This window comes from Coffea arabica, chromosome 6c, assembly GCF_036785885.1.
Source record: "Coffea arabica cultivar ET-39 chromosome 6c, Coffea Arabica ET-39 HiFi, whole genome shotgun sequence".
NCBI lineage: Eukaryota > Viridiplantae > Streptophyta > Magnoliopsida > Gentianales > Rubiaceae > Coffea > Coffea arabica.
Genome location: NC_092320.1, coordinates 9,089,350 through 9,113,932, shown reverse-complemented (window position 1 = coordinate 9,113,932; position 24,583 = coordinate 9,089,350). Strand labels below are relative to the sequence as shown.

The 24,583-nt window shown below is 35.0% G+C and overlaps 2 protein-coding genes across 2 annotated transcripts; one reads left to right on the top strand and one right to left on the bottom strand.

The window, feature by feature from the left end:
* The first annotated feature begins 482 nt into the window (after positions 1 to 482).
* LOC113691877 (protein tesmin/TSO1-like CXC 5) lies at positions 483 to 9,572 on the top strand. Its single transcript, XM_027210199.2, has 8 exons — positions 483 to 1,321; positions 2,127 to 2,237; positions 3,601 to 3,778; positions 5,158 to 5,514; positions 5,719 to 5,822; positions 5,898 to 5,992; positions 7,576 to 7,992; positions 9,130 to 9,572. The coding sequence occupies exons 1-8, from the start codon at positions 933 to 935 to the stop codon at positions 9,390 to 9,392; spliced, it is 1,914 nt and encodes a 637-aa protein (XP_027066000.1). The 5' UTR covers positions 483 to 932; the 3' UTR covers positions 9,393 to 9,572.
* Positions 9,573 to 10,385: 813 nt separating this feature from the next.
* Positions 10,386 to 19,785, bottom strand: LOC113692596 (peroxisomal fatty acid beta-oxidation multifunctional protein AIM1-like). The gene is made up of 18 exons (XM_027211021.2): positions 19,391 to 19,785; positions 19,230 to 19,301; positions 18,261 to 18,323; positions 18,101 to 18,157; positions 17,922 to 17,989; positions 17,758 to 17,839; positions 17,584 to 17,639; positions 16,456 to 16,758; positions 15,921 to 16,007; positions 15,602 to 15,776; positions 15,262 to 15,383; positions 14,851 to 15,014; positions 13,608 to 13,862; positions 13,035 to 13,156; positions 12,827 to 12,948; positions 12,524 to 12,672; positions 11,330 to 11,468; positions 10,386 to 10,813 (listed from the first exon to the last, which is right to left on the bottom strand). Exons 1-18 carry the CDS (start codon positions 19,482 to 19,484, stop codon positions 10,769 to 10,771), a joined length of 2,175 nt encoding a protein of 724 aa, XP_027066822.1. The 5' UTR covers positions 19,485 to 19,785; the 3' UTR covers positions 10,386 to 10,768.
* Between the last annotated feature and the right edge of the window lie 4,798 nt (positions 19,786 to 24,583).

Sequence of the window (24,583 nt, the reverse complement as noted above, 5' to 3'; positions counted from 1 at the left end):
TCACCTCAGCAAGTCAACTACGTCGCTGACTCCTTGGCGCCATCAAAATATTTTTCTAGTACTATTTCTTTATTAATTTCCTTCCAACGAAGGAAGCGGAATCTCACGAAGACGAAGGGCTCCACTCGCACTAACAATGATCGTCTGTTCTCGTTGTTCCAAACACCTGACCGTCCTCCCAATCGCACGTCTGAAGATGACAGCTGAAAAGATTAACGTGGTTATGTCGAGTGACGTGGCACCAAATTAAGTGCGGTCGACTTAGAACTTTTCTGGACTAGAGAGCATCGGATAACGCTACTCGCGTTGTCGCCCAATATTCCTTGAAGTCCTAATCGTACGTCCACGCAACAACCACAAATGCTTCTATGAATTTGGTCCGTCAGATCAATATACTGATCCTTGGCCGTCGGATCGGATTACCCCCGTAAATCTAACCATTCAATAATTACAAAATCAAATTTCAAAACTAAGAGGGAGCGACACAACAAGAAGACCACAAAGCCAAAGCCTTTTCTCTCTTCTTCTTCTTCTTCTTCTTCTGAAATCCCCCGGCCCCCATCCCATCCCCGACTCGTCTTCCTTTCTCCCTCCTCCTATACATACACTTGTATATACCTGTATCCACACGCGTATGAACCTCCTGCTGCCGTTAATTCTTGTTAATTTTGCGCCTATTTTCTGGAGGCGACATCTTGGTGAATTCTTGATTGATTTGAATCTGAGCTGAGTAATGGCAGGGTTTGCAATTCCAAGTTTTGAATTTTTTGTGATTTCTAATTTGTGAAGTGATCAATTTTGGCGAGATTTTGTCAATTTCCATTGAAGATTATTTTGTTAGTTTTTTTAGCGAGGAATTACGGAAATTGGCAGCCTCAATTTTTCTTTCTCCTTTTCTTTTTGCGTTTTGGGTTTCGTTATCGTTAATTCAAATGGAGCAAAGCGAGGGAGGGGATTTCCCTCCAAAAAATGTTCAATCGGAGACTACTGGTCAGCAGCAGCCGCCGCCGCAAGTGGGGACTGATATTCCGCCGAAGAAGCTAGCCAGGCAGCTCGATTTTACGGGGTATACTGGCGTTTCATCAGCCGCGGCTTCTTCTGCTACAGCAACGCCGGCTTTGAGGGAGCATACTCAGCAAACTCAGCCGCCGCAGGTGGCCGTTATGCCGAGCCTGCCGCAGCCCCAGCTCCAGCAGCCAGTTCCAAGGCCGACTCAGCCGCCGAAGTCTCAGCTGCAGCCACAGCCTCAGCCACCGATACCTTTGATGTCCATGCAGCAACCTCCAGTGCCACCTGCTGTACATCCTCAGATGAGGCCTATGTAGTTCCCTGAATCCCTTTTTTGGCTTTTTTCATTTTAAATTTAAAAGTTTTGAACTTTTGCTTGAAGTTTCTATTCTGGGCGTTATATACAATTTATAGGGCAAGAATTTGACGTTTGTTAATATAAATTGCCCTTTTGCTTGGTGCCAATTAGAGGCAAGCATTGGCTCATCCTCAGAGGAAGTGATTGTATGTCTCATTTCATAAATTATAAAAAAGATTTCCATTTTTGAATTAAATCTATCAAGTGAAAGTCATAATGAAGAATTTGGATGTAGGCCAAGAGCTAAACATTATCTTTTTGAAAAAATAGATGGAAAGATAAGCGCTTTCTTATTTGGGTATCTGATTGCTGGGACAAATTTGAATTTTGTGCGCACTTGCAGCATTTAGACCATGATATTTTGAGCACTTTGTGAAAATATTGAGTTCTATTCCACGAGCATAAGCTATAAAAGTATAAAATGCCTTGCGACCAACCCAATGGAAAAATTGGGTTTTGGGCTCTTTCTATGCTTGTCTTCACTTTTGTATTAATATCAGTATACACTTACCTTTCATTCTGTTATCTATTCCTGTATGAAGGGAAACGTCCATGGATGTGTAAAATGAATGAACTTGCTATGCCTTGTGTCTGAACCCCTTGATTCTTTATTACCTGGTTGTTACAGAGTGTCTGGTGTTTTCAGTTATGCACTGGAATTTCTGCTTTATATCAGATACAAACTTATTAGAACATTCTGCATATGCTTAAAGTTTCTCTAGTTGGTATAGGAAAATAAACTACTTTTCCTCTTTTTCAGGAAACCTGAATCACCAAGACCACGGCCAAGATCGAATGCAGGTGACGCTAAAGATGGTACCCCCAAGAAACAAAAACAATGTAATTGCAAACACTCGCGATGTTTGAAATTGTAAGTCCCTGTTGCTGTATTTATGCCCTTCTGATGTATTCGAGCACTTACCAAATTATTGATTTTTTAAGGATTCTCTATCATCTTGAAGTTGCAACAAATTTCCTTTGATATTTATTACAACTAGGTGTAGTGTTGGGAGCTTGGGTTGACAATTTGGAATGCTATATTGACTTTACTAAGACTAATACTTGTCCAACTTGGGGTGAGTACGAGGAAGTAACCATTGCAAAATTCATAGGACCGAGTAGCCAGTCCTCTTTTCATAAGTGTATTTGGTTGTGGTTTTCCACAATTCAGTTGAGGTGGATTTACATTTGTGTTTTTGTGACGTTACATCTAAAGCTTTAGCTTAATTTGTTTTCTCCTGGAAGTGCTTGGAGACTATTTGCCTTGGCCCATAATTTGCACCATTCCTGAAGATACAAGTAAAAGGAAGAACATGTCGTCATCTTTTACAAGTCATGACAACGTGGAGTTATGCCCTTGAAAATAGACTACCCTATTTTTTCATATTTATCTTTGAGGGTTTGTTCTTATCGTTCAAATCAAAGAACACGATATTTAGAATAATAGGGATATCAAAATTTCAGGAAAAGGAATTGTTGGATTTGAAATTCATTAATCTTTTCGAAGACAAGATCTTTTATACAATTGAAGTTTCAAAGTTCTGGAAGAAAGAATTACAATAATTAAGATTCAGATTTAACTTCCTTTGCCTTCAAAGTTCAATTGAGAAAATTACAATGACTGTCACTTCAATATGGTTTCGTGTTTAGGACCAAAACACATAGAGCTTTATGCCATTATGACAGCTGGTCTGGGTTTTTTAATGCACATGAGGGACATTATTGGCATAGTTAATGAGTAATCTACGGAACTTGAGTTACTTGTGATCAGTAAGTTCTGGTACAAGATTGTAATTGAACTAGAAACTCAAATTGCTTTTGCTTTGTACTATTGTAACAATGGAAACTTGACACTGCTGACGTTCAGAAGGCAAATTGTGAATATTGTTCTTAAATGTTTCACCTTTAGTATAGCACGCATTTAATGACAACAAAGTGTCATCTAGTTGGATTTATATTATTTCTATGATTCTTACAATCCTTGTGTAATAAGCCTTGCAGTTACAAAATTCTTCCGAAACATCCACTGTAATTGTACCATAGTTAGTCAATTAAAGAAATAAGTTGATTCTTACAGTTCAGGATACATTATATCCCGCCCACACTTTTGGTCTCCTTGTTGGATCACTGTTTTTCAGTGGCTTTTGCTATAGATACCCATATGAATCATATGACTATTTATTCAGCTCATTGCTTCCTCTTGATGGTGCCTGTTTCTTCAATTTGTTGATCAGGTACTGTGAGTGCTTTGCATCTGGAATATACTGTGATGGCTGCAACTGTGTAAATTGTTTTAATAACGTTGAAAATGAAGCTGCCAGGCGAGAAGCAGTTGAAAATACGTTGGAGCGTAATCCAAATGCTTTTAGACCAAAAATCGCTAGCAGTCCACATGGTATTCGGGATAGTAGGGTATGCTCTTTCTTTCCAAGATGCATTCTTAAATTTGGACTATATCTTGTGGCTGATGTCTTGAAGTATTGGTGCTGTAAAGTATGTATTCTCTAGTAGATTTTGCTTGGGTAAAATGTTTTGCTAATTAAATTGAAAAGTTGTGGGCAGTTTTAATTTTCTAGGGAGTCATTAACCTGCTGCAGTAATTGTACATAAAGCATTACTTCCATATGAATGCGTAGTTATTAAATGAAGTAAGATACTTCCCTCTTCATTTTTCATTTTTTTGCAATTCTAACATTTTTGTTAACATAATGCACACATGAAATGCTTATCACAACTATGGGTACTTCAGTTGGGATTTAAATTTGGTTTATCAAATAGAAGATGTTTGACACTTCCTCCAGCAATAAAGGAAAGAGATCTGCATAAATGTTGTTATTTGGCTGGGAGATATGCATACTGCAAATGCTTCTCAGATTTTTCCTGTTGCTTGTGTTAGTTGCATAAAAGTTGAGATTTTCAATGTTCTTTGAGTATTGTCTGGTGTTTGAGGTTTGAATTAATTTCATTTCCCAGATGTGTATGTATGCTATTCCTGTTATTGCAAATGCATTGATTCATGGAGGAAAATCTTTTGGGCCTCAGAGAAACATTAAGTGCCTCCATTGCTATTTGTTAATCTTGCCAATTTAGGATTTCTTTCTTGGCCATTGCATGAAACTACTTTTGTTGTCCAAATGACCAAATTCTTGAATGCTTCAAGTGTTCCAATGGTCTTGCATAAATAAAACTTACAGTGATAACCATTGATTCAGCAGTCACTTATCACAAATTTTTAGTTGCTATTTTGTGATATAAGCTATCAATGAAGAGATAGTCAAATTGGTGATAAAACTTGCATGAAGTAAGCAAAAGGAGCAACCATTACTATGCCATCCTTGTTTTCCATTGTTGACATTTCTAGCGGCACAAAACACATTATTGCAAAATGAAATAGACAAGAACATCCCTATGTATGTCTACTGGGCATCTATCTCGTTATCTTGATAAACATCATCAAAAACTGCTGTATGAATTTTTATCGTTGGCTTTAATTTAGTTGCAAGCACATGCCTTGTGTTTTTTCCCCAGTTTTGAAGGTTCTTTGATATTTGATTATCATGTTATAATTTATCTGACAGATTCTTTATATTGTTTAAATGTCAGTGTGTTACACGGTAAGAGTGGATTTAGCATTTAGACAAAAATTCAATACTTTGGCCACCAAAAGAACAATTGTGCTCTTCTCATTCTTAAACATAACCGATATTCATTCATAGCAAAATCATGAACATTATAAAATTTGCTTGTTTTTGGCTACCTTTAACAAGGTATACACTGATTTATAAATGCAGGAAGAACCTGGGGAAGGTTTAGTAATCGGAAAGCATAATAAAGGTTGTCACTGCAAGAAATCAGGATGCCTTAAGAAGTACTGTGAGTGTTTTCAAGCGAACATTCTTTGCTCGGAAAACTGTAAATGTATGGACTGCAAAAATTTTGAAGGAAGTGAAGAGAGGCAAGCTCTCTTCCATGGAGATCATGCCAATAATATTGCATACATCCAGCAGGCTGCAAATGCAGCTATCACTGGTGCAATTGGGTCCTCTGGTTATGGATCTCCTCCAGTGAACAAAAAAAGAAAAGGCCAGGAGCTTTTCTTTGCGTCAACTGTTAAAGATCCTCTTAACAGGCTGGGACAGTTCCAGCAGGCAAGAATTTCATTGTGTTCTGCAGCATATGTTTAACTAGTTGATGCAATGTCACTCATTAATCCTTCTTGATATTGGTTCCAGTCAACTAACTTATGAATAGAAATTTATCAATTGGGTTGAATAACTCAATATCCATAGTTGCAAATTAGCATTGGCTTCCTTTCTTGATGCTGAGGAAGACTTCTTCTCATGTACTTGCAGGCAAATCACATGAAGACTACTGTACCCTCTTCGACGCTATCTTCAATTCCTGGTGCTCGTTTAGGTAATCCTGCTGGAATGGGCCCTTCAAAATTTACATACAGGTACAGCTAATGCCCAAAAGAAATTTAATCTATATGTATGGTTGGTTGGAAGTCTAACTGGTGTTCCCTTTGAAGGTCTCTCTTAGCTGACATTATACAACCACAAGATTTGAAGGAACTTTGCTCAGTTTTGGTTGTGTACTCAGCAGAAGCAGCGAAGATGCTTGCAGGTAAATGTAGAGTTCAAGTTGCTAAGATTTATTTGGGCTAACTGCAGTAAAATTTTTATCATCATTGATCTTGGCCTTGTCTAACCCAATTTTATGAAAAGGTTCATGTCTGCTATTTCATTAGACAGATTTCCAACAATATGCAGTTTTCATCATTCTCTTGCAGCATTTTTGTGATCACTTTTGGTTAATTTAATTTTCTCTTTTGGAAGTATATTGTTAAAATTGATATTATATTTCTGATAAATATAGAACTTTTCCTATTTAGATCAAATTACTAATAAAAAAAAGTTATCAAGTCATTTTCTTTTAGAACTTTCTGCCTATATATGGTGGAAAACCTTCAATTTTGGCCAAATAGCTTATCATATTATTGGAGAAGGGCCTTCTCTGTATCCATGTCCAATGACTAGAAGCCTATAGAGTATCAGTTCTCAGACAAATTAGAAATCTTATATCTGCAATAGTAACCTAGAATCCTAGGTAGTATAACTTTAAGAGGAGGAATTGCATTGGAGCTGTCCAAGTTAAGATGATATAAAGAAGGTTATTTAGGTCAGACTGGGTCTTGATAATTCATGGACAACTTCTCTAGGTGCTTCTTGTTTTATAAGCTTTGCCGTTATATTCCAAATTAAATGTCTGGTTCAAATGTGGTGCCAATAATTTCTTTTCTTAGTGGGTTGAGTTCTTTTTTTTTTTTTCTTTTGGTTTTGTTTAGTTGGTGGACTAATGGTGCTATCCAGTTTCATGTTTTCCTTATTATAAAAGTTTAGCAAAGATGGTGTCTTGAAGGCGAGTTGCAATGATGGCTTCATCTGGTGGTTATACTTTAACAGCTTTTGCTTTTGAGCTGAATGTCACCAAAGCTAGAGTTAAGTGGAACTAAATTACTCAGATTTGCTTGTTAAAGTGGGTTTAGTTTCTATTATTAGGGTCATGAACTTGTAACCCTACTAAGCATGTATTCTTCTGTGGCCTGTATTTTGGGCATGAAGCAAATACAGTTCATTGGCAAGGACCATGATGTCTGAATGTTGTAACTTGTCAGAAGTTGTAAATTTGTCACAACATTTTCTGGGTGACCTTTCTGCTGTTCCACCTTAATGGGGTAAGTAATCCTGCTGGCTGGGAACTAGAGAATTCAACTCTTTCATGGTTAATAACACTTAATTACTGCAGTTACTTGTTGCTAATCATTTGAAGCTTCTGAAGAGAGATTCTTAGCTTGCCAAAGTTGTGCCAACAAATTATAATCTCTCCCCTTCCCTGCTTAAGGGGGCAAGAGAGAGAGTTGTGCTGACAAATTATAGTCTATCAGTGGCAAATTGAAATGATGATAGTTAGTTTAAGATTCCTATGAAGGCAAGGCAACATATTAACAAATCAATGATTTGTTCTGGCACATCAGTTCCTAAATTTCCAGTACATTTCTACGTGTTTGTCTTGGCTCTAGAAACATGTAGCATCCAATTTCTTGCTGATTTATATGCAGCGGGCTGTACCATTTGGTGAGTTTATAAATAATTGATTGTTTTTCCCTTTGGCAAAACTAATCTTCCGTGTCATCTTAATTAATCCAGATGAAAGAAATGCAACAGAAAGGTCGTCACAAGAACATAGAGAAAGTCACCTTGCTTCGACTCAAGACCAATCACAAAACCAAAAGGATTTGAGTGTTGCCGAGAAAGCTAGATTAGCTGATTCTTTTGATGGAAACTCCTCTGAGAAAATTGGCCCTGATGAATCTGTTTCTGATGGTGCTGATGTTTCAAAAAGTAGACCGATGTCTCCGGGAACATTGGCACTGATGTGTGACGAACAAGATGCCATGTTTACTACAGCTGCTTCGCCGAGTGATTTGACGGGCCAGAGTAACATGTCCTGTCAGTTGCCTCATGGGCAAGGACTAACTGAAGCCTATGCAGAACAAGAGAGAATTGTTTTGACAAAGTTTCGTGATTGTCTTAACAAGCTTGTCACTTTAGGAGAAATTAAAGGCAAGTTAATATTTCTATTCTCTCTCTTAGCTTTAAGAAGGATTTTATTTTCTAAAATACAAGCATACTTAATGAATCCAAATTGCCTTAAACCAATAAAACAGTGTAGACATGGCAATCTATCACTGGACCCTAAGTACCCAGCTGAGTACTCATGAAACAATAATATTATGTCCTGCTATCCCTTACTTTTTGGGCTGCGACCAGTGAGAAGGCAAATTATTGATAGTTTACAGTAGACAAACATTCACCTGATCTGTACCCAGTTGGGATGCATGATTTGTCTCCTCCTGAAGTGCTTTCTGTTCCGTTTAACTACCTAGAATTTTGTTAACAAGACATAAATCTAATGTTCATAGTAAGACTTGAATGGGTTCCAGCCAAATCTCAACAATCTCAAGGTTGGCCCTTGAGCTAACTAGGGAAATTTTGCATAGTTCCATCTTTACCATCTCTATATTGTACTTGGTTAAAATTAAATTTCTCAATCCACAAAGGGCTCTTCTACTAAGTGGGAGAACTTATGAATTGGTTGTAATGATATATAGGAATGGGGTTTAGTTGAAAATTTGAATTTTTGTGCTTGAACTCGACTCGAGCTTTGATTGGGAAAAATAGGCCACTTGAGATTGAATTGACCTGGGTCAACTCGACTCAGTTATCCGGCAAGCTGCATTTAACTTATTACTTAATTGCACACAGCACTCATTTAAAATAAGATACTGTGTGTGCGTGCACACCCATGCTATAATACTGTAGTAGCATATATTGTTGAAATTGTGGATGCCTAATTAAGCTCTGGTACATTTGACTTGTTTCTAGTCAAGTAGGTTGTCTTGGTAGTCTTATTTCATTGTTTCTTGTGTAGATTAATTTGGAGGCTATGATAAAACGGTACCAAATTTATTTGTAGGATTTAAGGTTGCCATGGCTGATGTAAAATCAGCAGATATGTGTGAGCTTCTATATTTATCCATAATTGTTAGGAAACTTGTTTCCTTTGCTATCTGGAATGGATTTTAATGGTGTCTTGTGCTCTCATATGTGCTAACAGCAGTGAAATACACAATATTTTTCCCACGGAGGTGAAATATCTGTCTGGCTCAATATCTGTTTTTTTTTTTTTTTTGTTTTCAGAGACAAAGTGCTCGTCATTCGCAAGAAGTGAATCAAGTAATCATAGAGACCTAGTCAGCAACGGGAGTGCCAGTGTCAGAAATGAAACATGGAATCAGCACGAACCGTTGAGCAATGGCATCCCCAAGTCTACCATTCCTCCCCCACCAAGGACACCCCAAATTGTTACTTCTGCAGGTACTGCTACTAGTGACCTACTTCCGAAAATTCCATCCTCCGTTGAAAATGGGGATGTAAAACCAAAACCTGAAAAAGCACTGTAAAAAGAATTAGAACAGGAAATTTGCCCATAGTTATGCTGCCATATCTGTAATTTTATACCGTCAATTTATTCGGCTTTCCGCTGATGCCGCAGCAAAATCGTTTTAGGGAGACCATTAGTAAAACTGACCAGAGTCGTACATTTTTTATTAACTCAATGAAAATTTTCACCTTAGTTTCAAGTTTTGAATGAGTAATTGAAGAGTGAAGTATTTGCTTACTTGGAGAATTAAAAAAAAAAAAAAAGTAAAAAGAGTGAAGCATTTTCTATTAGTGACGTCTTGCATGGACGGTCAGCATCATTCCATTAAAACCATAATTTTGCTTATTTCGTATTTGTTAATAAATAAAAGCTACTTACTCTCTAGGTAATCATGAGATCTCAATTTTTTTTTTTTAATCCTTTTCTCTTGGCACGTTCGAGTCTCTCTTTAGACCTCCAAAAAAAAAAAAATTCTGTGATCAAAGCAAATTAAAATCACCACTTGTGAACTTTTATTGTTTTCTGTAAGCAGTTGCTAAAGGTTGTAACATTAGTCACCAATCACCACATCTAACTATGGTAGTCGTCACCACGGTTTTCCTGTTCCATGCTTTCCGTTGTTGGTTTCAAGTGAAAAGGAAACCAAACTTATTTCAGAAGAATGATGATTTTTTTTTTTTTTTTTTTTTGGAATTACACCCGAGAATGTAGAGAGCATGAAAAATAAATAGACAGTAGACAGCAATATTTGTTTGTGACATAAATAGATAATTTTTTCAGAGAGATGCAACATCGCTGAAAAGGTTAACGAACTTTATAGTTCACGACTTAAAAATCAACAGGTTCGGGTCTGATCCGAATCTAGGACTCTACAGACTACAGTATACTCTAACCTGTATTGAAGATAGAGGCTCTGCTTTTGATCCGGGGGTTAATAAGGCCACCACCCAAAAGTTGGGATTTAGCCTTACCTTGTCAAAATTTTCACCTGGAATGCAACTTATAGATCCAATGACATGAAGAAAAAGTGCACTCATCAATAAATTAAAACCCAATAAAAATGATTCACCCTAAGAACCACTACACAAAAGGCCAATTGCTCTGGATCAAGTTGTGTATCGCGCAGTGTAAACACTAACAAAAAGTGTACACACTAAAAACAATAAATGTAGAAACTTATAGATCGGATTGTGCTACTAGTGACAACCATCTAGGAACCCATATCCCCATTCCTCGTAATTTCTCCACCTTCCCTTCACAATTTTTATGACACATTGTAGTCCAGTGCGAGGTACATTGCATTGGGAACTTTGTTCCCATTTGGCCGCCAAACAGTGCTTGTTTTCTGCAACTCTTTACATGCTAAAGCTTTGGCGTCTGCAGATACCACTTTGCCTAGAGGCGTGACTTTGAAGCTGAAGACGTTGAGGTCGGTGCACTCTGCAACAGAACAGAGAACACTAATCAGGCCTCATATACAAGTTTAACCACAAACAAGGGCAAAGAAATTTCAGGACTAAGATATAGTGCAGTTTCTTTTCCAAAGTGTCGCGCCCCATTTTTAAAAAAATGGCGCGACACAAAGCACACGAATTTTATAATTTGGAACGAAACATGTTACAGCTACACATCTCCCTCAGTAAATTTCGTTGATATCTCCATGGACCTGTCTTAAAGGATAAATTTTTGCTGGGAATTTTGTAATAACTTTGACTTAAAAGAGTAGCAAAGCTGGAGTGGTCAATTTGAGGGGAGTATGGAGATTTTACGATCCAGGTTAATAGTACGGAGATAATAGGACTATGACTAAAATGTTTTCCTTCACGTATACATCACATCCTATTCATCAAAACTCATCTGACCATGCAGTGAAATCGTCAAATGCAGGATCATATGACCACCAAATCATACAAATGAAATTAATGCAATAAGTCCAAAATGAACGAGAATTTTTACCAGTGGTATTCCTCTCAATGCTCTTTCTTCCAAAAACCTTGATGGCTTATAGAAGTTGCCATAAGCTTCTGACCATTTTTTCAGCTTTTTATATATGTAGTCAGCCCCAATTGTATCCGCCCAGAATACAATACCACCACTGAAATTTAAAAAAGAAGAAGAAGAAGACGAAGAAAGTAAGTTTAATGTCCTCGAATATGTCTACTCTGATTTTTCTCTAAAAATGCACAGTAATATACACATTTATTTGAATACCATATTAAGGAGAAAAATGGATAATGCTGCAGACAATGCATAAAGCTTGAAGGTAACAAAAATGTATGCTGCACACTATCTACCTTCAGGGATACTAGTGAAGCAGTTCAATTAAGAGTAAGCTAGGGTGACAAGTGTTCCCCTGATGTATCTGAGGATTGTTTATAAATGGAGATGGGGTGAGACAGCAGCTGGTAGAGCATGAACGTGTTAAGGTAGCCTCTCTTGCAGGGAAAATATAGCAAAGTACTGACAATCAGAACACCAAGGGAGTCTGTACATGCAAGGCAAGTTCTTAGAAAGGTAGAGGTAATGGGTACTAAGTGCCATGGATAAATGGCAGGAAATGCAAGGCATCAACGAAAGGAGCTCCATTCCTGTGCTACATACTGCTAGCAACTTCAGGTAACTCTGTACATGATGGCTATGGCTATATAAGTCATTTATGCTTTACCAGCAAGCTCGAAGAAGGATAGAAAAGAATTTTTTAGATGTTCCAGGAACTTCTTCAGCATTCTGCAGTATCGATAAAGGTAAAATGGATGATTATAGAGGAAAACACTGGGACTCCAGAGGAAAGGGATGATGGCAGCAGGAGAATGCTGGATAGAGGTTGGGGTGTTTGTGAGAAGCAAGAATCATTTCCACACTAGTCCCAATGGCTGAGAGATCCAGGCTCAGCTGGATCTCAATAATGGAAAGTTGCAGAGAGAATGAACAACATTGTTTATGTTCAGCAGATCTATCCAGCTCAACATAGTTAAAATGACAAACTGAAGAGAGCGAGTATAAAAGCATAGAAGCATGGTTTGTTTGATAAAGGTTTCCTTTAATTTGTGAGTGAAAGGGTTGCAGCATCTCAAGGTACTCCATATGTTATGGCCTCAATTAAAGATACAATTTGGTTTTAAGCTAAAATGTTGTCATGTAATCACTCACCGGTAAGTGGGGAAACTCATTCCAAGAACAGATGCAACATCTAGGTCTGATGCTCGTATCACAATTCCTTCATCCAGAACACGGCATGACTCGTTTACCACGGGAAAGAGAATCATCTCAACAACTTCTTGGTCAGTGACAGATATAGGCTGCCAGTAGTTTCCAGCATAAAAGTTAAATCAAAAAGGCCAACTACACAGAACATGAAAAAAGAATGCAGGATCTAACTGCAGAAGAGGAGGCTAAATTATGTCTGTCATATCTCAAGATACTACGATATAGGTTTTTATAGTGAGGAAATACCTTTCCTCCAGGCATCACATTGGCAAGCTTCCTAGATTCGTCAATAATTGGTAGAACTGATGGATCAGGTTTTGCCTTGCTTCCCTTTTGATATATATAGTACCCTTTCCTATTACTTTTACCTGCAACACCATTAAATTGGATGAGAACAGAAAAGCAAAAAAGTTCCAATATTCGCTATACACCTAGCAAAAATGAAACTTCTTACCATTTCGCCCATTTTTTATTAGAAGATCTACTAGAGAAGATTCAAATGTGCGACCAGCAAAAGCAGATGCAAATATTTCCTTAACAGCAACAGCAACCCCATATCCAGCTACATCCTGAAGCCTGCACATGCAACAATCTCATTCATCTCGAAGCTGATGGCGTTTATCATTTATCATATGGAATTAAAACCAGCAGCATGGTGTACAACAGGTTGATGGAATGCTGACCCAGCTTAACACCAATACATTAATACGTCTGAAGCTACAGAAATAATCTAATATATCAACCTCAAACCTTCAAAATGCAAATACATGTCCAAGTGCAAATAAACCATTTAATTCCCTCCCATTTATTTTCCTTTTACAGTCACTGTTCCCAAAATAAAGCATGCAGATGCAGAACTTATCTCCATGAAGCAATGAAATAAATCATCAAACTCCAGATTCCCAAACGGATCTATTGGATCCATTAGCTTGATGTCTACACATAAGAGGGACGCTTGACAATGAAACATGCCTAGTTGCATACCATTTTTAATTACATCCTAAAACATGAAAGAGAGAAACATTACTGGAATGGTCCCATAGGCAAACCGAAGTTGCTAATCAGCTGGTCAATTCTGAATGGATCAACGCCCAAATGAAGCAAAAAATGTGCACCCTGGTTGTATGGGAAGAAGGCTCTATTGACAGCAAAGCCGGTACAGTTTCCCACCACAACAGGTACTTTTTTGATAATCTTTCCAACTGTCATAAGGTCCAGGATTACTTGGGCAGAAGTCTTTTCAGTCCGCACAATCTCCAACAAAGGCATCACATGTGCAGGACTGTTTCACATCAACATCAACTTAGCAAATTGGAATATAAGCCTTTTTCAGCAAGAGTGGTTGTCAATGTAAATAATAGATAGCATTTACAAGGGACATCGACAGAAAAAGCAACTATCAGAAGCAGTAAGAGTAGTGAACAAATGTGCCACTTTTTGAGTATTAAAATCTACTCCCCGAGATCCTACAATATTTTGCTCTTTTCTTTTCTTCTGTTGGTTCTTAAATGTCAGATTCCCGTAATTCTAGCTATTTTTTTTTTGGTTGTTGGGGAATCTAAGGGAACTACTTGACTTTTGTTACATTTGCAAGGAAAGATTCTCATACGATGTTTTCAAAAGGGGCTGGACAATACAAACACCATCGTCGTAGTTTGTTTTGGCACAAAAATAAATCTGTTGCCATGTCTAATTTTCTCGTCTATACTTTTTGTTCCCAATGCATGATCCAGAAGGAAGAAATTCTCTCATTATCAAAAATCATAATCATCAGCATGATATGAACGCAATGACATTATTAAGCAGCTAAGTGCAGCACCAAAAATATTCTTTGCACTACGGTGTTCATCTACCTACTTGCCTCAGATAAGCTTTGGGGTAGAACTGTAAATCGTGTATAGCTAGAAGATCAAGGGTCAATTTTAGATAGGCCTAATGCTTGGGAGTTCACTTCCTTTTCTTTTTGCAGCATTAAAGAGTGTAAAATATAAGCAAGATCATTTGAATCTATTATGGAGAATCTAAAAGGCTAATTTCATTTTAGTGTATCAACATCAAAGCTCCAATTGTTATATTTACCTATGTGGTTGATATGTCTCTTCTGGAAGAAACATGAAATTTGGTACATGGACCCAACAACCATGTTGCCAGTACTGAAGTTAATCGATTTGAGAAATAAAAAATTTTAAATTACACCTTACTCTGCATTTTAGAATCAAAATGCCTATAACATTCAAATTTGTTTAAAGAGAAAAGCTGTAAACTTTAACCTGAAAAAATGGGCTCCCACAATTCTATCTTGAGATTTGGTCCCTTCCCCTATTATGTTTAGATCGATGGTAGATGTGTTGGTTGCCAAAATGCAATGTGGAGGGCAGATCTTCTCAAGTTCACCAAATATTTTTTGTTTTAAGGAGATATTCTCAACAACAGCCTGCAATTTGGATGTATTTGTATCAAATAACTACATATCATGGACATTGCACAGTTTTAAGACCTTTCTTACATTAGGAGAAACAAGTTAATCAAAAAATAGTTTCAAAATAAAAAAAATTCCAATTAGCAAATCACTTAGTACTCTATAGCTGAATGCCCTGCATCAAAGTTTTAATCCCATAAAGCTAAATAAGAAAGTTTAAGTCTACTTCCAAAAAAAAAAAAAGACATGTTTGAGCCCATACCTCAATCACCATGTCCACATCCTTGAATTCTGAGTAATCTAATACACCTTTAAGCAGTGAAAGGGCTTTCTGCGCTTTATCGTCTGTTAACTTTTTTCTAGACACCAAGCCCCAGACATTTGCTGCATTACAAGACTTATGTAAGACTGCTGATATAACCATGCCTGATACAGCACTACAATTTACATTGTAGCCCAAAAGCCCAGGTATGGTAATTCCTGGTATATAGTTCAACCTCTCCCTTACTTTCTTCTTTTCTTTTTCCTAATAGTAATTGTCTATGCATCAGTTCATTAGACAAACAGATGCAATATCCAATAAAAATGCAAACAGCAATTACCTTCAATTGCTTTTACTCCTTTGAGGAGATATTCAGAGTTTATTTCCTTGAGAACGACATAAATGTTGCTCAAGATAAGTGCAGTAGCTATGCCAGAACCCATAAGACCACCACCAATGACAGCAACCCTTTTTACTGGCCTTGGTTTGAGCCCAACATCAGTAACATTAGGTACCTGCCATTTGTTAAAGACAGAAATCATCATCTACGAAAAGGACTGGACCTGGTAGATCTTCATTTAGTCGAGCTGGAGGGAAAGACAAAGGCAAACAAAAAGAGGGGAAAAGTTTCGCAATTCATTATCACACACTAATTGTACCTTTGATGTTGCCCGTTGGGCAAAGAAATTGTGAACAAGACCCTTTGAAGTATCTGACAGAACTATCTCTTTAAATACCTTTGCCTCCTGCCAAAAAGAGGGAAAAAGGTTAATAAATGAGAGTAAGGCCTGTCAATTAGCATGGAAACTAGAATTTCACATCTCAAGGTAGTGACATGACAATTCTTTTTGCAAAGAACAATTCTCAGGTCCAACATCAGTGCCCGTCTCATGTCAATCTTGTGATAGTATTCACCACAAGAACCAGGTAGAAAAAATTTAGCAGCTTTTACAATCAATTCTGAAGAAAAATAAAAGCATTTGTCTGACAAGAAAAAATTTGCACAATGGGTGATGAATGACAGGATCCTAACAGAATAAGAACATCTATGTGGACAGTTTTAACCAGTAAATTCAATTCTTCGAAAGGACACCATTGAATTCAGTCCATGTTAAAATCGTAAGGGATTTTCTTCCTTGGAGAAAACTTATCAAGTAGTGCCAACTGTAATTTAGAAGCACAGACAATAATTACCTTTAAAACTCCGCTATATGCTCCATGAACAACACCTTCCTCTATGGCATCAAGACATGCCTGGTGTTGAGGCATGTTTCGAGCTACCTGTTTGGCTTGTTGTCTTGCTGCCTTCAATATATTGCGTGCTTCAGCGAGGGAGCCCAACTTGTCAGTTCTGTGAAGCGTACGCAACCACGGTTTGCGCCTTTCAGCAATGTCAAGGGCCCAACACCGAGACACATTCAACAACTCACCAGAAGATACAATTTCATCGATAAGACCAGACTTCTTTCCTTCTTCTGACATTATTGATTTAGATAACTGCCAAAAGCATTGACCTCTATAAATGGTATTTCATGCAATAGTAGGATAGTTTAGTCAATCTACACTCTGCCTTGCTACGCAGAATGTGTAGCAATAAAAAAGCATCTAAGTAACAGGATGCACCCCTCCCTCCCATGTAATCATTCAGCACAATAGGTTAAAATAAGAAATGGTTATCTTCCATTCTCCAGTCTTAGCAACCACCATATACACGATACTTATGAACATGAACAAATATGACCATAAATACACCACGATATGTCATAAGGCAAAATTTGTTATGAGTTTAACAATTCAAAGAGAGAGATTAAAGATACCAAACTACTAGAAAGATGGAAAACCGTGTATAGGAGATTCCTGCCAATGCAAGGCCTGCAGTTGTAATCTAGTTGCACAAGGACACTATTTACATATACTATGAAACAGTGACCTAAAAGAAAGCGTAACCTCAATAAGTGTAAGAATCATAAAATTCAATTCAACTGCTTTAAATGCAGAAGGTTTAACAATCAAGCATTTCAACTCAAGTCATGACTTGGAAGCACATATTTGACAAATGAAATTTCCGCCTTAGTGGACTGCTAGAGTGGATGCATTATTGGAAGCACATATCCCATGTCATGACTTGAGATAAATCAAGAAAAGAACACAGAAATCAGATTCATAATTACTCATGATGGAGTTCCTCTAAAATCAATACATACACCCTTAACCATACTGCAACTGTTGTGTGTCATATGCATATGTAGTATAATTTAGCAACTTGGCCAAAAGTTTCAAGGGTTTCTTTCTCTTCTACCGATATGTTGGAGCAGAACTCACCAGCATGATCTCAATTGCCTTTGACAAACCAACAAGCCTTGGAAGAAGTTGTGTGCCTAAAAAGCAAGCATGGTTCTCATGTCAGTCATTCAGGTTAGGATATCATTATGATGTTTTTCTCAGATCTCTATGAATCTAACTAAAAGGAACTAAAGATTTCAAATAAAACTAGACCTCCAAATCCAGGAATGACTCCAAGGGTCAGTTCTGGCAAGCCAAGTTGTGCTCTTGGAGCAGCAATTCGTGCATGGCATGCCTGCAAAAAGTCAAGAGTAATTGAAGAATCCTCAGGGTAACAGAAGTCAAGAAACTTCAATAATTATTAAAATCCCGCTAACCATTGCCAGCTCTAAGCCACCCCCTAAGGCAAGTCCTTCTACAGCAGCAACAGCAGGCTTTTTTGCATCTGAAATTATGAAGACAAGCAATAATTATAATCACTAAACTAACGAAAAATAGAAAAAAAGAATCACGCTCAGTCAAATTTTTAAAAGTTGAAGGATAATGAGGCAAAGACCTCCAATAGTGTTGACCAAGAGATCAATAGATACATCTGGTAACACAGAATTGTCTCCTGCAAGTTCATGTGTCAAGTTAGCACTTCATGACGTCCAGATAACATAACACCATGAGATGAACTACAATGGACAAACTTAAATGTGCAGATAGGCATCTACCTGTCTTGTGGACATTGCCAAATACATTGATGTCAAAACCACCAGAAAATTTCCCGCCTTTGCCTTTTTAATGCCAAGTGAAAAAGAAAAGAAAATAAAATCAGATACCTTTCCCCAACAAAGCAATTCACTCTCTCACCCATAAGAAGATATCATTAATATCATAATCAAACAAAAACAAATGACAAGGAATAAAGTTCATAGAAAACACACTACCTAGCGAGACAATTTTTGGATCATATCCTATCTCAGATGCTAACCAATTTCTGATTAAAAAGATGAAAATTCGTAGTTACAATGTTCAAGACTACTGTCATTACCTGTCTAGATGATCTCGTCGCAAAGGCTAACATAGAGATAACTTCTGCCTTGCAGTGTGTTTAATGAATCAAACTCCAAAAGTAAATACTGAAATGAGCAATTTTTTTTTAATAAATACATTAAGAAAAGAAAAAGGTAGTGTCCCACAGCACATAACTATCTAAATTCCAAGGAAGGGTCACCCATAACATTGACTAGGGCTTCGAGATTAATTTTGTCCACCTTGTAAAATTCAGAAAAACGTATCCAGTTATACCAGATCAGCAGAAATGTACATAGGAACTAGAAGGAATAATCAACTAAATCCTGCCAACCTATTTCCACATCAATAGAGTAATCAACATCAATTTCTACTAAACCAAAAACCTTGAACGTTACTTGACAGACTGTAGTTGTTAACGTTTTGGTAAAAAATGGAAATGAATTGATAACGATTCCAAATAAAAAGCTCGGGAACCGTTAAATATCAATTACTTCTGAAAACTCTAATCCAGACGAGATTTCAATGAATTTACGCTCAGAATCCGGTTAATTGGATAAGCTAGCAGCTAAGCAAATAAACATACTCAACTATAGTCACACGTACATGTCAGGATCACATTAAACCAATCAATCCTTCTATAAGATAACTGAATCAGGAGAGTTTACCAAAGACAACTAAAGCTTTAACGTCATTTCTCCTCACCGCCTCATCAAACATCTCCTTTATCCCCGCCAGAACTGCAGTCAAATTCATTTTTTTTGGTTAAGAAAAGTTAGCAACGGATAAATAAATGCAGTATAATCATATACTAATTTAGAGAGATTACTTGGAATAGCAAGGGAATTGACTGGAGGATTGTAGATGGAGATGACGGCAACGCCGTCGTTTCCAACCTCCATCGTAACTCCTGGCTTCGCCATGCCTTCAGTTGCTCAGCACTGCTAAAGAAACGAAGCTCCTTGGCCTCTCGGTAAAGTTCAACAACAGCCGGAAAGAAAAGATGAAGAAGAAGAGAAAGAGGACTGTGGCGAAGACAAATATGCGTCGGTTCAATCCTTGGTGATGCCGCCGTAGTATTTACTATTTATTTATTTGTAGAACGAAATGACTGCAAATTATGGCATCGCAATAAAATAATGCTACCAAATTTTGATACCGTCAGAGCTAGCGCAGTTGCGGAGATGGTGGTTGTACATACATATATTTATAGACATATATATACGCAAGTACATGTGCGCGCGCGCGCGCGTATATAGCTTTGCTGTGGAAATAGCTTTGAAGCGGATCGCGGGGACGGTCTGCCATGGCTGGTGGGATCGCGTAGGGACTACGCGCAAGCAAATGTGGTAGTGATACAACTAGTTAGGATTTGAATATTCGATATATGTTTTTCTTTTTCGGTCGGATCATGAAAAGTCTTTTAGTCCCTATTTTTTGCCCCCTTTTCCCTGCAAGTTCAAGGAATCCGATCTGTAAAGTTATGAAATTGGCTGGGCTAATTGTCTCGGAAAAAATGTACAACTAGAAGGTGAATCACGGTTTGGACTTTGGGTTGCCAAAAATCTATGGGCCTGTTTGGAACCTGAGTTTTTTGGGAGTTTGTCTAAAACTTTACTGTAGTGCACTGTAGAAGTTTTTGAAAAAATTTTGTAGAAGTTTTTGTAAGGTGAAAAACTTTTTTGTAGAAGTTTTTGAAATGTTACTGTAGACGTTTTTTGGATTATTTTTAGAGGTATTTTTAAAACATATTTTTGAGTATTTTATAATTTATAATTTTTATACTTTTATATTCTTAAACATTTATGCATTTATAATCCATTTATAAATATTTAGAAATAAATATATTTATATATTTATATAAAAATATATAAATATATTATATTATATATAATACGTAATATACATATATTTTTAAATGTATAAATGTATAATTACTATAAATGTATAAATTATAAATGAATATTAAATAAATATATGAATTATAATTTATAAATGTATATGATGATTATGTATAAATGTATTAATATAATTAATATAAATGTATTAATATTATGTATAAATGTATAATTAATATTGTTTATAATTTATAATTTTTATTGTTTAAATATTTATATGCATTTATGCATTCATAATACATTTATAAATAAATATATTTATATGGTTATATAAAAATATATAAATGTATTATATTATATATAATACATAATATAAATATATTTACAAATGTAATAATTGTATATTATTATAATTGAATATTATATAAATATATAAATTAATATATTATAAATATATAAATATATAATATTATGTATAAATGTATTAATATAATTAATATAAATGTATAAATATATTAGTATTATGTATAAATGTATAATTAATATTGTGTGTTAATATTATGTATAAATGTATTATGTTATACATAATACATAATATAATTGTATATAAATATACATAAATATATATACATAAATGTGTAATATATATAATATGTATTATATATCTTAAATATATAATATATAATATTTATATAAATGTATAATTACATATTTATATTAATATTAATTTATATGGTATATAATATTTATATAAATGTATAATTACATATTTATATTAATATTAATTTATATGGTATATAATATTTATATAAATGTATAAAAATATATTTTAAATAAAATAAAATATTTATAATATGTTTAAATAAATATATAAATATATAATATTATAAATATATAATATATATAATAAATTTTTGAGGGTGAGGGACTCAAAAATTGAAAAAAAATTTTTGAGGTTGCCGGCGGCGCCGGAATAGGTGATCGGCGCCGGGAGAGGTGGTGGAGGCGGTGTCTGGTGTGGTGGGTTGGGTGAGGGAGGAAGAAAATTTTTTGAGAAATTTTTTGTGTATAATTTTTGAAGTGTGTAGGTAAAAAACTTTGAAAAGTTTTTTGGGGTTCCTGTAGCAAAAGTTGTTAAAAAACTAGTAGCTAAAAAACTTGATAAAAAACTAGGGTGCCAAACAAGCCCTATATCTATATGTATTGAGGAAGGGGTTTTTATCATAGGCCCTCTCAATAGCTTCTAAACTTCTCATTCTTTTTTCTAGATTTTTGTATTTATTTTAATACATAAAAAGTAGTGGGTTATAACTAACCCTATCACCAATCAAATTTAAAATTTAAAACATTTCGACTATCTACTTCATAAACTGTTTATACTTTGTTATTTATACTTTAAATCCTTTTTACTCCTTAATTAAAGACAAATACTTATTCGTATACTATTTTAATACAATGTTACATTTTTATAATTAAAAAATATTTATCCCCAAACTAACCCTATAACCACCCCTACAAATGAGTTTTGCAAATTACAATCATGTTTCAAAAAAATCACAAATGTGCAACTAAATGTAAAGTTGAAGGGTAAAGTGCAGCTAAATATAAAGTTAAGGGAGTGTTGAACTTCAACCCATCACGTTTCCGATTGCCTTGTGTTATTTATAATTTTACAACAATTAAAACTTCCATGAGACCATAAGAAAAGATAACAAATATAACATCCATTCATGCTTTCTTATTAATTTAAATAAGTAAGATTATTTACACTCCATCTTTATTATTCACACTCCAATAATCATTTTGATCATATAAGTTTCAATAATTAGACTATATGATAAAAAAAATGGTGGAATTGTAAATAATAAAAAATTGAGTGCAAATAACATTTTCTTAAGAAAGAAGTGGCTTTCATGTCTTTCTAATTTAAAAAAGTAGTGGCTCCGTTTATATAGGAATTTGGTTTGAAATTTATTACTGGAAGGGTAAATAAAAAAAAAATATTGCCAAACGTAGTAAAAGTAAAAAAGTAAATGATAACATTTTATCATTAAACTTAGTAATCCTAAGTAAAAAGACAAAATGAAATAGAAAACAAAAAGAAAATAATGTCATGAATTTAAAAAATCAAGAATGGTACCATTCATGAAATCCAAATTATGAAATCACTAAATAAAAAACAAAGTACTACTAGCCTTTTAATGTGAATTTTTTTTTGAAATATTCATTTTTGATAAAAAAAATAATGATAATAACAACACCAGTTCTACCAAAAAATTTAAAAAAAAAGTAATATTATAGTTTAAGAGAAAGATGTAGAACATTCAACCTTAAAATACTACTTAATTTGTAATTTAACATTAGATTTGAATAAGAGTGTAAAACCCAAACACTAATGATAACTTTTGATATCATTAATTATTTTATGTATTCTTATTGCTATCTTCATATATAAATATGTATTTGCTATGTTAATATATATATATATATATATATATATGAATTGATTGTAGTACTTGAGGATATTATAGATATTGTCAGTTTTTCATTTCCATTTTAGATACTAATATTGTAATTAATTTTTAATTTTATATTTTTATTATGATAGGTAAAGTTAAATATATTGGATCATAAGGATATGAATTTATATGTTAGGTATAGGGGGAGGAGCGAGAGAAGAAAATGGTGAGGTGTTAAAAAGTAGCAGGAAAGGTTGAAAAAGAAATATGGATTATAATGATGGGCGGAGAAGGGAGAGAAGATGAAAGGAGATTGCAGGGATATGACAGAGATGACAAAAAATAAAAAATAATAGAAAGGGTGGTACCATGATAGAAGGTATGAAAGTCCTAGAAGGCATCTGATGGCTAACTGGCATATAAGAAAAGAGAGAAATGATAGTGACTTTTAATAATTTTAAGAACACTAAAAACACAGTACGAAGAATTTTCTTTAAAATATACGTTAAAGTTTATGAAAAATGCTAATCGAAATACATTCAACAAATTTAGGGGCACAAGATAGGAGAAAGATCTTTTTTTTTCTAAAAATTGAAGAAAATAAATTGGTTATAATTTATTTTTTTGTATTATAAGTTTTGATATATGGGTATAACATAGTAATAGGTTTTGTTGGATATTGATAAATTGACTTTTTTTTTAGAAAACTCTTCTCACCTTATCACCCAACCTAACTCTCTCCTTAAATGCGTTAACAATTCTTTTATCATATAAATCATTATAGATTACAATTTTTTTTCAAGATATTAAGCATGCACTTCTTTAAAAATTTTATTCTATTTATATTTATTATTTTGTAACACAATATATAAATATATAAAATATTATTTTGATTTGAAATATAACCTGTGCATAGCACGGGTCAAAACACTAGTTAACAATAGTACCTTTTTATATTTCCAGTCGATATTTCTATCTTGAAGTATTATAATTATCTTTATCTTTTTTCAAAATATTTTTATAATATTCTAATCCAAATATATATATATATATAATGACAAGTCATGTGATACTCGTGTGATTCAAAATTTATAAGTGGTAGCATCTTTAAACTACCAATTCAAATTGTTAATTAAGCAATCAGTCCCATTTTTTTTTTTTTCAAGACCCTTTTCAGTAGGATAATTTTTTCCCACCAGTATTATCTTTTCCCATTCTCTTTCTTTCTTTTGGAATAACCTATGCTTGGAGTAGTTGTTTCGCGCTATTATAAAGCATATCTAATACAGTAGTCCTATTTTCTTGGTCCAGTTACATAAATTCCCAACACGGAGACTTGTGGAAAAACGTGGAGGATGGGGTCCGTTTGTTGGGTGTGTGGGAGTTTCTGATTATATGACCAAAGACCTAAGGTATCAACTATCAGCTACTATAATATAACGCTGCTAGTTAATGTAATTGGTTGATAAAAGATGGAGACAAGACACCCAAATGTGAAGGCGTAATAAGACGAATAAGAGAAAAGGCAACAAACCCCAAAAGATGGTTGTTAAAAACTTTAGGAAAGCGACTTTTTCATTCATTTTGGTTTGGAGACCAATAATGACTAACGAGTGGCGCAGACGTTAGGCATGATTTTGGTGGGAGGAGCTTGCAAGAGAATTTCTTCACGACTTCCGTTGACCATTTGTAGAAATTATTATGAACCTGCACGCTGGCCCCATT